Source organism: Syngnathus floridae, chromosome 2 (genome assembly GCF_059516105.1).
Source record: "Syngnathus floridae isolate MCC-2025c chromosome 2, RoL_Sflo_1.0, whole genome shotgun sequence".
Taxonomy (NCBI): Eukaryota; Metazoa; Chordata; class Actinopteri; order Syngnathiformes; family Syngnathidae; genus Syngnathus; species Syngnathus floridae.
This window is the reverse complement of record NC_142414.1, coordinates 22,104,779-22,119,373: the sequence shown is the minus strand read 5'-3', so window position 1 is coordinate 22,119,373 and position 14,595 is coordinate 22,104,779. Positions and strand designations below refer to the sequence as shown.

Sequence of the window (14,595 nt, the reverse complement as noted above, 5' to 3'; positions counted from 1 at the left end):
GACTTATTCTTGTATAAATATATATTGCATTCCGATTTTGCTGATGCCATGACAGAGATGATTATTGACCCCATTATTGAATCTATGGTGGACCCTTCATTCGGCTCATCGTTCCACCTTGAGAGACTGCGATTGTGCTTTGTTGCCTGTAGATGGCAATGTTTTCCACAATTTTGCATAGGTAAAGACTTTCTCATCCGTTAATCTAGCTTTGAAAAATGAGATGCTTTTATGAAAAATCTAATTCTTAAAAAATATATATGAATAGATAAAAAATTGGGTTGTGGTTTAAAAGTTTCACCACTGTTTGACTTTTTTTTCCCCTAGATTACATCTCACCTGCACATAGCACACCACCCCAGAAATAAGACCCAAACATTTTTGAAAACATGATTGACCAAAAAAATGGAATAAGAAAGAAGTTTGTTAATTTAGTTAGTTATCCATTCATCCATGAGCCGTACTGCCTGTCCCCATGGGACTCGCGGGCGTGCTGGAGAAGTCATCGGGGAGTAGGCGGGCGGTGGACACCCTGAACTGGTTGCCAGCCAATCGCAGGGCACACAGAGACGATCAACCAATCGCACACGGACTCACATCTACGGGGCAAATTAGAGTGCTCAATCAGCCTATTCTGCATGTTTTGGGGATGTGGGAGGAAACCGGAGTTCCCGGGGAAACCCCACGCCTGCACGGGGAGAACATGCAAACTCCACACACGGTAGAATCGAACCCACAACCTATGAACTGTGAGGCGAACATGTTAACCAGTGCTGCACCGTGCCATTAGTTAAATGTATACATGTAAATCCCATAAACTGTAGCAGAAAGTACAAATTTGTAGAGAAGGGTTAGAAATTCAGATGGGTGGATGGACGGACGGAAGGATGATCTATTGTGTCTTGAAATCTACGATAGACATTGAACGCATCGTGAGTTGAAGCTGAGACAGCTTGGTCAAGTTTACCTAATACAGAAATACACGTATGTATTGAGAAAATAAAAGCTAATCAAATTATGTCTAACAAAAGAGGAAAATAGATTATAATCAATTGAATGCCACATCTACAATTACAGTTGAATTATGTTCCCAATTTCTTTAGAAATCGCGTTAAATAAAAGGTTTGACGCTCAATGTTTTATTTTGAAGGCGTACTGCAGTTGCCTTAAAAAAATACACTTGACACTGTTGTCCGCCACGTCCAAAAGTCAAGCGCGCTGATAGGAGTCTCTGTGACACATTACAAAATGTTTGCCTGCAGTGAGTGTTGCTTCACATTCACACTATCGCCTTGAACGCATTTCATATCCGCACCTTTGAGCCCTACGAGCAAGACGCTCGCTAATGTCAACGTGCAACTTCCTGCTTGGATTGCCCTTTGTGTTGTGCTGTAGGGCCATCGGGTGAAAACAATAACGGAGCGGTTGGTGTGCATGGTACGGTTTTGTTCTCTCCCTCCTTGTTTAATAACGTGCATTTGTCCCTTTATACGGTTTATTGTTCTCGGTGCACTCTGAACTCACTGGCTTGGAATTGATGTTTGCAACGTTAGACTGCAGCATCTATGTTGTTTCAATGAAGGAGCAGAGTCGATGAACAGTAAACAGATAGTAGAAAATGTGCTATGAGGTATATGTTGAGATGTGACGTGGCTGCCGTAATATAATGTCACACTGAAGCGCTGTGGGTTTTTGTTGCTCCCTTTATCGCACAGGTTTCAAACTCAAGGCCCGGGGGGCAGATACGGCCCGCCACATCATTTTATGTGGCCCTCGAAGACAAATTGTGCATCAAATTCGTGTGTCATTACTAGAATTGCAAATTGTCTTCACTTTTAAAAATTTGTTTTTAATATTTGACCAGTCTGATTTGAAAACGAGTTATTTGTCAGTTTGTTTCGTAGCTTATACTGTATATAATGAGGTGCTCATACATTTATTTGGGTTGACAGTCATAATGGCCCTCTGAAAGAAACTATGACTACCGTGCGGCCCGCGAAAAAAATTAGTTTGACACCCCTGCTTTATCGTTTCAAGTGTGTCACGATATACAATAAATATACATCCATCAAAATAATAAATATGTCCATCCATTCATCCGTCAGTTTTCCGAATCGCATTAGTCCCACGAGGGTCGTGGCATTGGTTGAGCCTACCCAGCTGACTTAGGCGGGGGAGACACTGAACTGGTCGCCAGCCAATCGCAGGGCAGATGCGATATCGTTCCCCATCGTGGATACAGTTACATTAACTTTCCGTCATTGTTCATAAAATGTAAGCATAAAACTAATACTCGTGCATTGTGGTTGACCAACTTGTTAGTGTGCTCGTTATTGCTGTAGGCACTTGTCCAATACTTTGTCCAGTCCACTACACTTCTGGTTAATGTTTAATTTTGACATGAACTTGGCGTAAAAGCCAACAAAATCGTCTTTGCATTTGAAATAATATATGTCCTTTGATTTCTTGATAAAGTAAAAAGCCATATAACTATCCATAACCAAATAGACAAAACAAAAAACACCCGTCGGAGATTCTTTCTCTGTATAATCAGTTAAATCTGTGCTCGTAGAAACCCCAATTGTAAATGTTAGAGTTATGCTCACTCCAACTTATTTTGCAAGAACCACACGGGAGACAAGTAAGTCCTTTTAAGCACCTGCAGGTGGAGAGTCCATTTGTCGCTGTGTGGACAGCGATGATCGAATAAAGTCTGACCCAGGCCTATTGCAGGAGCATTTTTTTATTGAGAGAAACAGAGTGGGGGTGAGAGTGGACAGGATGGGGTTGAAGCCCCTGGCCTGCTGATCAAAGCATAGCAGGGGGTCTTTTACGATGTTGTGTAAACAAAACAACTTTGATTGCTTCCTCTGCAGCTAGTCAATCAGTTCAAAAGATCTTAGCACTTTGTTCTACTACTTTTGTCAAGACAGGAGAAGCTGGTAATTATGAGTTATAATTACAGGTTACATTCCAACATAATCATACGATCAAGATAATCTGTAAACCCTAACAGTAACCTACCTGGCTACATCCAACTCTATTCAACAGCCTTGATGCGCTACAAATGTAATGCATTACAGGAATTTTACTTTTACTCTACACGGTCCCAACTATTTAATCCAGACGTTCTTCTATACTGTAAAAAGCCATAATCAACTATCACTTCAAAGCCGAGACACAGCAGGCGTTCACCGTCTTCTCTGTTCTGTGGTGCAGGTGCTGCAGGCATCAAGGCCAGAATGTCTTCAATGCAAGATGAAGCACAGAACATGACATGACTGATCGGAAGATGCCTTAGTCATACAGTCATTATTTCAGAACATTCATCTCCCGGTTCCCAGCCCCTCCCAACCTGAGGGGGCCTGGGCAACAGGGGCAATGCTGGGCACCAGGCAGAAAACCAGCAGCCAATCACTGTGGCGCTTTCTGTTCCCACTTCACATTCGTCAGGAGCGAGTGGTGTTGGCCCGCAGTGAGAGCCTACCCAGTGACCAGGTGCTGAAGGTCATCGTCACGGAGACCACGGTGATCAAGGCCGGCTCGGGGGCCTTTAACCGTCGCTCACTCACCTACCTGGCCCTCTGGTACTTCTTCAGCTTCTGCAACCTCTTCCTCAACAAATACATCCTCTCCCTGCTGGAGGGGCAGCCGAGCATGCTGGGTAAGGGTGGCTCACATCCTGTGGAACCTCCAAGTTTGAATGCAATCTGTTCTAGGAAACGGGTCTACTGCATGCTTATAATTCGCCACCAAGGATTTACCAATTCGCAATTTTTTTTATTTTATTTTATTTTTTTAAAATCTTTTATATGTTTCTTTTTTTATGAGGGAGTCAATCAGTGTTTTTCATGTAAAATGGTGGAATATCTGGGTTTTTTTGTCCTCCAAAAATGTTGGTGGGTAAAAAGAATAACAGATCATATTTTTCTTCTTCTTCAATGCATTTATAATGGGCATCAATTAGGTGTGGATTTTTTCCTATTCTCCTGCAGGCACAAAATAGATGGCACAAGATTGTGTAAAAACTACTTTTGTGGAAATGAAATTTATCAACTAATTTCAGCATAATTCCTTGGCATCGGGATACCACAAGCAATACCTTAATTGCTTTGACCCAAGAAATGTTATAAAAAAAAAAGCCATTTGAGAAATGAAAAATAATTTAATAGGATTCCCCCTTGCCCTTCTCTATATTGTAATTATTTTGTCAGTTCTCTTGAGTTTGGTGTTAAACACTAGCAGTAAATTATTTTTATTCTAACAATGTAGAATTTTTATACATATATGTTGGTCTTATAGTCTTAAGCTAAAAAATAAGCAAAAGAACCATTCATTACTGTAAAAGACAGTTTCTCTACTTCACTTTGACTTGCAGTCTTTAAAGCATTCACTATGACTTTTAAGGAATTGCAGCCTTTGGAATGTGAAAATTTTATTCTGCTACATTACAGTAAGGATTTGAATTTAATGATGTTCAGGCCTATCTATCCATTTGTCTTTCACTGTTTCCCCATGGCTCTTTACTTTTTGTGGCCAGGTGCGGTTCAAATGCTCTCCACCACCATCATTGGCTTCCTGAAGATGTTTGTGCCCTGCTGCCTGTACCAGCACAAGGCCAGGAATGAATACCCTCCTAACTTCGTCATGATCATGCTCTTCGTTGGATTGATGAGGTGAATTCATGAAGCAAAACAATGTCGAGAGGACGGAGCTCCTCCAATTGCAAAATCTTTGTTCTAAAGTTCAAGAGAAAGCTTGGTTTTATTTTAGTTAATTAAAAGATGAACAGCCTTGTGCAGTGTTTCTCAACTTATAGACATAGAGCCAATCAGCTATTTTACATTTGAAAAATCCTGTGCTACGTGACCAAATAAAAATGTCAACAACAACAAAATTTCATACTCAAGTAATGATGATCTCATTTTTCTGTATCAGCAATTGGGCTAGACCTGTTTATTTGAACACAGAGGTGATAAACAGGTTCTTGCAAGAAGCCATGACTCATTCTGTTGTGTGAATGGCAATTGACAGATGCAAAGGTCAATTGTGCTATCTGCAGTCTTGTGGCAGCAGAGAGAAGCTTAATAACAAGCTTAAGAAAACCACCTTTACCAGCGGCGCTGATAATTATGGAAGGTGGAGTCGACGAACAATTACTCACAGTCACACGTGTGGCAATCGGTTATGGTAGAGTATTAGGGCCAGTGAAGAAGAAAAAAAGGGGGTGACAGGATTCTGACTTTTTTTCCTCCGAATTGTGACTTTAAAGTGAGAATTCCCACTTTAAAGTCAGAATTCTGAAACAAAAACAAACACAAAAAATTAAAAACATACAATTTCACTTGGTTTTACTGTTTACCTGAATTTGTACGTGTCACCACTGAGTAGTTTAAACTTCAGCTTCAACTTGCTCAGCTTCTCCGCCACACTCTCCACCAACATCATGGACTGGTATGGTAACAGTGCTGTCGATCCACCACTGACTGTGTCAGAATTCTGATTTTAAAGTCAGTGAGAATTCTCACTTTAAAGTCAGAATTCTGAGAAAAAAGTCAGAATCCTGTCACCCCACTTTTTTTTTTCTTCACTGGCTCTAATCCTCTTCCACAGTACATCCACAATTTGGGGCATCTGCTGCAATAGATGACCTGCGCAAGAGCATTGTCCACTTGAATAAATAAATGGCTCGCATCAGATGGAGCCTTCTATCCATGGTTCCGCAACTACGTTTTGATTCAGTCAGCCTTTCCACTGCTGGTCTGTACTTGAGCAGCACATAAAGTCTTGGTTTCAATTTGGATTGAATCATTTTACACTGGGAATATTCATATGATCCATTTGTCTACAGTGAAATCTTTGTAGTGGCTGGCCTGAGTTAGCACAAGCCAAAAATAGGTAAAAGTTGTGGAGAGAATATCATAGAAGAAGCTTCATGTCACTCGTTTAGCCTCGTCTTTAGAGTCTTTGTGCCTGTTTTACAGGTTCACCACTGTGGTCTTGGGCTTGGTCAGCCTGAAGAATGTGGCTGTATCTTTTGCAGAGACAGTGAAAAGCTCTGCACCCATTTTTACTGTCATCATGTCCAGGTTGATTCTTGGAGAGTACACAGGTGGTTCATTTTTATATGCTGGATCGATAAGGATTCCATGCCCCACTGAATTTTCCTTTAAAAATCAATTTATTTCACTGAATATGAGTATTATGTACTGACCCTGCCCTAATTTTAATACAGGCTTGTGGGTGAACCTCTCCCTGTTTCCCGTCATGGCGGGACTGGCGCTCTGCACGGCCACAGAACTCAGCTTCAACTTGCTCGGCTTCTCCGCCGCACTCTCCACCAACATCATGGACTGGTATGGTAACACTGCTGTCAATCCACAAGGCCTCACCGAAACCGCTCAACCCTTTTCCTCCCATCTCAGTTTACAGAATGTCTTCTCCAAGAAACTACTCAGTGGTGACACTTACAAATTCAGGTAAACAGCAAAACCAAGCGAAATGATATATTTTTAATTTTTTATGTTTGTTTTTGTGATGTGTCAGCCCTCCAGAATTGCAGTTTTACACAAGTGCGGCAGCAATCATCATGCTCATCCCGGCCTGGATTTTCCTCTTGGTAGGTCAAGTCGTGAATTGGTCGTAAACTGATATGATATACAGGTAGTTTAGCAACTGTACAGTATGTAGTCACACTCTTGTGCACAGCACTTGAAAAAATCCTGAGACCACCCAGCAGCATCAATTGCTTAAATGTGAACTCTTTCAATATAAGTCAGCTCTCAAGATTGTACCAATTTTTGACTTGAGTGCAGAATTTTCAAGATCGTACCATTGTTGACTTGAGTGCAGAATTTGCACTTTTTTATACACCTAATGTGAGACAGCTTCCTTGACAAATTTTTTTGTTCTGTTCATGATTGCAAGTAAATGAGTAATCAATTATCTAATTAATCAATCATTATTTTGCATAATTGATTAATTATTTTAGATACTTTTTAAAATTAAACATTCTTCAAATCAGTGGAATTCCAGTTTTCAACAGCAAATATTCTTAGATTTTTCTAGTCCTCCATGAAAGCAGACTGATTATCTCTTTGTTAAATGAAGATGAAACATTTGCTTTTGCATTGTAAAATAGTGATCAACATTTTTGCCTATTTTACAGCATGTTAGGGACCACACAAGTAACTAAATCAGAATTAATTCATGTTTCGACATTTTCTGCTCTGTCAAGTTGAAGAAATGGCCTGGTTTTGAATAAAAGAATGGAAGTTAAAACATGATGTTGTTTCATCAGATTTATAGACAAAATAGACTGATTTATCGATTGCAACAAATAATAGTTACAGTACAAAGAGGATTTGATATTTCAATCACAAAATTCTAATTCACATTACATTTCCTCTTTTTTCCCCCTCCACAGTAAATGAGGAAAATGCATGCATCACTAATATTCCAAATTAAATAAACAATGATTGCCGACAAACTCCTTAGGATCAAAAATCAATAAATATGTATGCCATCCTTATTCCCCAAGAAGAAATTTGTCCTGACACTTGTCTCTGTTTTCAGGAAACGCCAGTAACTGAGAAGAGTGGACAAACCTTCACCTTCAGTCGGGACATCATCATGTTGCTGCTCTTCAATGGCGGCATGTTTCACCTGCAGAGTGTCACTGCCTACGCTCTTATGGGACGCATTTCTCCGGTTACTTTCAGGTACAATGCATTCTAGTTCCTATTACTCACGTCATGCTCTGGGATCATGCAATTTTACCCTCCCGCCTTCTCAAATGTACTACTCTTGGACACCTTTGTAGGAACAAATCTACACACAAACCGCTTTGAAGGAGAAGGCAGCTCCAAACATTTCTTAATATCTTGTATGTGCCCCCTGTAGCCTAAACACAGCATTCTGTTCAATATTGCGTTTGTAGAATACGAGTTAAGCAGCAAAATTCAGTTATTTTTACACATCTCAGCGGCGGCCATTTTGCCACTTACTGTCGACTGAAAATGACATCACAGTTGCCAGTTGTCATCCACAACCAATCAAGACTCAGCTTCAGAAAACTGGTGAGCCGTGATTGGTTTGACCTGACAACTGTGATGTCATTTTTTGTCGACAGCAAGTAGCAAAATGGCTACAGCAAGCGGTGGATAAACCAGGTGGTTTTGCCTGTTTCATTCACAAAATCATTAATCAGAACATTGTGTTTCAACTGGCTCGGGAAAGAAAGAAAATTAAAAAGAAAATTTTGGGCGTTGACTTCCTCTTTAAAGTTTTCAAACAATATTTTTATTCCACTCCCCATATTTCACATTTTTGTACCCCAGCCAAGTCAACTGTTTTGACATTCTTGGCCACCATGTGAAAAGCTTGTATTTTGTCATACAAGGGTTCCTGTGGATAATTTTAAGTGTTAAAAGGCACTGAAACCATGAATCTAAAAAGCAAGGACTTAAATCAGTCCTTCAAAAATCTTAATGTGTATTTTTGATATATACAAGTACCGTAGTTGCTGGACTATAAACCGCACCGGATTATAAGCCGCACCAGCTAAAATTGAGGGAAATTTCATTTTTTTTCTTACATAAGCCGCACCGGACTATAAGCCGCACGTGCACACGAGTTTTTTACAAAGAAAGACAGTACATAGAAAGCCTTTTTAACGTTTTAATAACATACTTGAACATGTCTTTCTAAACATTGCCTGTGACGCAACAGTAGTACCGCAGCAACGCGGAAGTGTGCACGCGAGTTATTAGCGAAGAAAGACTGGAGACAGAAAGTTTTTTTAAAGCTTTAATAACATACCTTAACATTTCTTTCCAAACACTGCCTGTGACGCGGCAGTAATACTGCAGCAACACGGAATTAACACAGCAAAGTCACTGAGACGCGGCGGTAACACAGCAGCAACACAGGAGCAACACGGTAGCACAGCACGAACAGGGCTGGTTAAAAAAAACATACCAGTAAAAGTAAAAAAAGAGCCGTCTTCATCTTCCTCCTGTGCACTGAAACCATCGAAGTCTTCCTCCTTAGTGTCCGATTGGAATAGCGTTAGATATCCTTCGCCTCACACTTTCTCAGTCTCTCATTCGTCGTCGGTTTTATGCATTTCTTCGAGTGTGAAGAGGTTCTGTTCATGCTAATTGTATTCATGCACGAAGCGCTAAATTATATTAAACTAGCGAGCGACACGTATTGCTTAAAAGCGGCATCATATGCATTTCTTTTATCCCCCATAATGACGGTTTGTGTATAAAAGCTTCCTGTCTTTGTGTGAATGCGGGTGTGTGCGTGATGCGCGAGACGATCTCGTCTTCTTCGGCGCATTATCTCTTCTTCGTCTGCCTCGCTCTTACTTCCTGCTAGAGCGCCCCCTGGAGACCGGAGGCCGTAAAAATCCATAAGTACGCTCCAGAGTAGACACAAGATAATGTCCTCAACATCGACTGCCTTTGGCTTAAAAGCGGCATCATAGGCATTTCTTTTGTCCCCTATGATGACGGTTTGTGTATAAAGGCTTCCTTTCAGTAATGTCCGTCTTGATCGCGTGATGCGCGAAATGTAAACACAAACTAGCGCGTCTTCTTCGGCGCATTATCTCTTCTTCGCCTGTCTCGCTCTTGCTTCCTGCTAGAGCGCCCCCTGGAGGCCGGAGGCCATAAAAATCCATAAGTACGCCACGCCGCCGTTTAAGGTTCAAAGTAACCTTCTGAATAAAATGCATTAAACGTTCACATTCATTACAACTTGTTTTTGGTGAGCAAAATGTCAGAAGAATTGAATTTAAATGCTGATTGATTGGGTTTTAATACAATGCAGATTACTTCACTGGTTTCTTTTATATCAAACAAGTTATCAAACAACTTGTTTGATTTAAAAGAAACCAGTGAAGTGATTAAAAAAAGGAAAAACAAGATGAACTTAGTAAAATTACAATGCAGATTGTCCAAACAGCGCCACTGCTTTGTGTAATCTCTGAGTGATATGGCAGAGTAAGAGAAAGGGTTTAGAGCACAGGTGTCAAACTCAAGGCCCGGGGGCCAGATACGGCCCGCCACATCATTCTATGTGGCCCGCGAAGACAACTTGTGCATCAAATTCGTGTGTCATTACTAGAATTACAAATTGTCTTCACTTTTAATAATAACTTTTTTAAAAAATATTTGACCAGTTTTTACTCGTCTGATTTGAAAACGAGTTATTTGTCAGTTTGTTTTGTAGCTTTTACTGTATATAATAGTGTTAAGAGTAAAAGTGATCAAGTCATCACAAAAATCACGAAAAAAATCTTATATAAGCCGCGCCTGACTATAAGCCGCAGGGTCCAAAATTTTGGAAAAAAGTCGCGGCTTATAGTCCGGAAATTACGGTAATGTTTTCTGATTGCATATAGTCTCAAATCAAAGTAAATTAACATTCTCCTGACTGAATTGAGCTCTTGTAGTGTATGCTGAGGTTTTGTGCAAATTTAGCCATCAAAATTTGTAGTACCATCTGAGGAGCAAGTGTTCCACTGAGCTCACGAATCTCTCATGTCTTCCCTTCTTCAGCGTCGCAAGTACCGTGAAGCACGCCGTGTCTGTGTGGCTGAGCGTCATCGTGTTCAGCAATCAGATCACCATGCTCAGCGCCACCGGCACCGTCCTCGTGTTTGTGGGGGTTTTCCTTTACACCAAAGCCAGGCAGGCCCAGCGGCACCACCTGCAGGCCATGGCTGCTCAGCAGAATCACAAACTACCACCACAGAATCAGAAAATCCAACAAGGGCCGAAGCCTCACTAAAGTCTTCACATTTGAACACTTGCTCAATCATGGCTTAAAATCATCGGCTGGATGCTTTTGTTGCCACACACACATTCCAGTAATGGAGGACAATAATACGAATAATACTTTTCAGGTGTGTTCAAGTAGAGAAAGAAACTCAAGTTTGAAAGGTAAAAGAAAGCCTTTACTACTCCTGTGGAACATTTATTGGCGGTTAGCAACACTCAAGCATTTGACAAAATGAAAAGCTCAGGGTGTCCTTCAGCTTTTTTGGAGGAAGTAAGCTCCTTGTAAGCATTTTTTTTTTATCTTACATCTCGATTCCAGACTGTGCTCCCAAATCTCATCTGTTCAAGCGGTTGTAAATGTACGCCAGAGCTTTGACAGGAGCACATAGGCTTAGCAACACTGTGCGATCAGGCTCCGAAGGATTCTCCGGCCAAATTATAGATTTAGCCAACTTGACGCATTTTTTAGCTGCGTCTTAAAAATATGATGGACAAATTACTGCATTCCGGGAATGCTCGTCCTCAGTCGTGATCAAACTCATTCCCAGTGCATGCTGTGATTGAAGCACCTCAGAAACGTAAAACAGCTTAAAGATGCTGAATGGTTCAATGTATTTACATAGCCTCCCCCGTTTTTGAAAAGCTGTGGTAAAAGCATGCCAAAATCTTCCCGCAAGACATTTTACTTTTGTCCCATGCATCAAAATACACAATATTTTAGCAAAAGTAGCTGAAAACCAGGCCATTGAACTTGCTAGGATTCACTATATTAAACTTGTCTTGAATGAAGGAAGGTAGCTCTCAATCTGCATCTGTAACAACCTCCACTTTTCTTGGGAAATGTTGCAAAAAGTTGGAATGTCTGTCAGAATTGTTCGTTTTTCGTCTGTGATCTTGAATTTCACTGACCTTGGGTGGACCATTTCTGAATTTGTTCATCCCAAAGTTGTTGGATAGCAAAAACTACCTGCCCCCACCTCTCGCTCAAAGTTAAAGCTCACCTGCAATCATAGGGATAAGCTCTACAGAAACTAAATGGATGCTTCCCCAAAGCGTACATACATACTACCTGTATTTCCGTACCAAATTCCCCCCTACAATGCCTTTATAAACGTCACTACTTGAGTCACATTGGACCAGAAAATGGCTTTCTTTAAGCTGTTCTCACTCAGTTGAAAGCATGCAAGTGTGCAAAAGGTCAACAACGTGCTCATACCCAAATTGTAGTCGCGAGTGCATGTAAGTTGAGGTAAGGTGATTGAAAGAATTGCACATGTCAGAGAGCCATCAAGCGGGAAAGATACATGTACATCTAATGGCTTGGTTTTTCCCTTTCAGAAATGCATCATCGTCACATTGGCCTCTATTTAAAGCATTACCAAGATTGACTCTCGCAATTGTCTTTTCTCATTCTTTGAGTGCTGCCCCAAAAATGTAATGTCTCTGAGAGGTAATTGTTTGTTTTACATTTCTGTGTTGCAGTGCCTCAGCAAGCAGAATTTCTTTTTTACAGCTTGTATTTTTTTTTTTTTAAGACTACACATTTGTCTGTTTCAATTAAATTCCTTCTCAGGTGTCCCCCCTACCCTGACCCAAATAAGCCTGGAACAATTTTAATCTTAAATGGTGCTTGGAAGCAAATGCTCCAAAATGTGGTGTTTTCATGTCAATTGTTAAAGCTTCAGAAATGGCAATTGTTGCGTGTGTTTATCTGAATGTGTGGAAATCAGACAGGGAGGAGGTGTAAGACTCTGGGCCAAAAGGTTTGTTTAAAGTGCCGATTCAGTGTGCGCTAAAATTCACATCAGTTGGCACGTAAGTGTAGTCTGTTTAAAAAAAAAAAGAAAAAGTCAGGTAACACTTTTTACTTTATGGTGCATCAAGTGTATCTAAATGCTTTTGATCTATATGGGCATGTGGGTGCTAAAGACTCATTAGACAATGCAAGCCTTTAAAGTTCGCCTATTTATCAAAAATTGTCAACAAAATGGTCAACTCTTTTACTCAAATCACATGGCTTGTTTGGGAAAATGTGTGCAAAGTTTTAGTCTGCCTCTTGGAGGCTGCAGGTGTGCTCAATATTTTGTTGGCATACGTCTTATCGTCTCCGACATGGCCACTTGTCGTTCTCCATTCAAGGGCGCCTTAGATAAATGTCAGCATTGTTAATTCTTTGCACACTAGACTACCATAACACGGTACTCACCACAGAAGCTTAAAGGGTTAAAGTGAGCCCAACATTGGCACTTATATGATAGGATGGGAAAACAATTCTAGCATTGTCTCTATTTTTCAAAAGTGAAGACCGTTTGTCATTTTAGCAATGATAAAAAAAAAAAAGGTTGAGCACTGATATAAAAGTTGAGTAGCACTTCACAACTGAAGGGGGAGCCCAAATGCCTTTTTTTGTAGGACAAAACTGTTTACAGGACTTCTATACGGCAAACTGTAAAAGAAGTGCAAAATGCTCTTACTGAATGCATTAATTTTGCATCAACTCGCTAATTTATTTATAGCAACAATTGTTTTATCGCATCAACACCGTTTGTATCATTTATTTTATTGTGAGTCTGTTGCTTTCGGCTGCGGCATTCAGCGGACCCGGAAAATGTTTGTTTTTCTACATTATTCATATCCTTAATACGATCCTATATTTGCAGGTCAGATAGAAAACAATGTTATGATTGTGTTGGCATTATTATTATTTTTTTTGTTTGTTTAACCCTCACCCTAAACGGTTGCACTAACCCACCTAACCCTGACCTGAACCCTCAAGCCCTAACCTTTAACCATAAACCTGACCCTAACCGCCTAACCCCTAACTCAAACACCAATCCTAACTCTAACCCCTGAGCTGTAACCACCAAACCCCATTACCCTTGAACACTAACCTTTAAACCTCACCCTAACCGCAAATCCCTAAACTTATACCCCTAACCCCTAACACTAAATTTTAACCCTACTAACCCTCACCCTTCTAACCCTAACACCTAACCCTACCCCTACCCTATTCTTAATCCTAATTGTAACCCTACCCTATTCTTAACCCTAACCCTATTCCCCTAACTCTAACCCCTAACCCTAATTTAAAACCCTATTTTGAAACCCTAAACCTAGTTTGAAGCCCTAACCTTATTTTAATACCCTATTTAGAATTCCTAGTTTGAAACCCTAACTCTGGTTTGATACCCTACAATGAAACCCTAAACCTAGTGTGAAACCCTAACCCTGGTTTGAAATTCTACAATGAAACCCTAACCCTATTGTGAAACCCTACTTTGAAAACATAACCCTAGTTTATTACTTCGAAACCCTAACCCTAGTTTGAAACCCTACACCGAAACCCTAATCTTAGTGTGTAACCCTTCATTGAAAACCTAACCCTAGTTTAATATTCTATTTCGAGACCATAATTTGAAACCCTTACCCAAGTTTGAGACTAGGGTTGTCATTTTTGTCGTGGGCCGCATCGTATTAATAGTTTCCTTCTGAAGGCCATTATGACTTTCAACCCAAATAAATGTACGAACGTCTCATATTATATACAGTATAGGTTACACAACAAACTGATTAATGACTAGTTTTGAGATCAGAGACTGGTAAAAACTACATTTTTATATTGACACATAAAGTTGATGCACAATTGCTCTTCGCGGGCCAAATATAATTACACTGTGGGCCAGATTTGGCCCACAGGCTAGGGTTTAAACCCCCTGCCCTACAACAAAACCCTAACTCTAGTTTGAAACCCTACTTAGAAAGTCGAACCCAAATTTAATACCCTACTTTTAATTCCCAAACCTAG

At 40.4% G+C, this 14,595-nt stretch overlaps 1 protein-coding gene across 1 annotated transcript; it reads left to right on the top strand.

The window, feature by feature from the left end:
- Positions 1-1,178: 1,178 nt before the first annotated feature.
- LOC148402608 (solute carrier family 35 member E2A) lies at positions 1,179-12,484 on the top strand. Its single transcript, XM_088369332.1, has 9 exons — positions 1,179-1,437; positions 3,220-3,664; positions 4,541-4,676; positions 5,985-6,112; positions 6,236-6,356; positions 6,426-6,479; positions 6,547-6,619; positions 7,576-7,721; positions 10,569-12,484. Exons 2-9 carry the CDS (start codon positions 3,382-3,384, stop codon positions 10,798-10,800), a joined length of 1,173 nt encoding a protein of 390 aa, XP_088225458.1. The 5' UTR covers positions 1,179-1,437; positions 3,220-3,381; the 3' UTR covers positions 10,801-12,484.
- Positions 12,485-14,595: the final 2,111 nt, after the last annotated feature.

What these genes read in the sequence shown, in the direction of transcription:
- LOC148402608 (XM_088369332.1), top strand. Translation starts at nt 3,382, where the DNA reads ATGCTGGGCACCAGGCAGAAAACCAGCAGCCAATCACTGTGGCGCTTT. An exon ending in GGGGCAGCCGAGCATGCTGG is followed by an intron (nt 3,665 to 4,540) that starts GTAAGGGTGGCT and finishes TTTTGTGGCCAG; the next exon opens with GTGCGGTTCAAATGCTCTCC. An exon ending in GATTCTTGGAGAGTACACAG is followed by an intron (nt 6,113 to 6,235) that starts GTGGTTCATTTT and finishes ATTTTAATACAG; the next exon opens with GCTTGTGGGTGAACCTCTCC.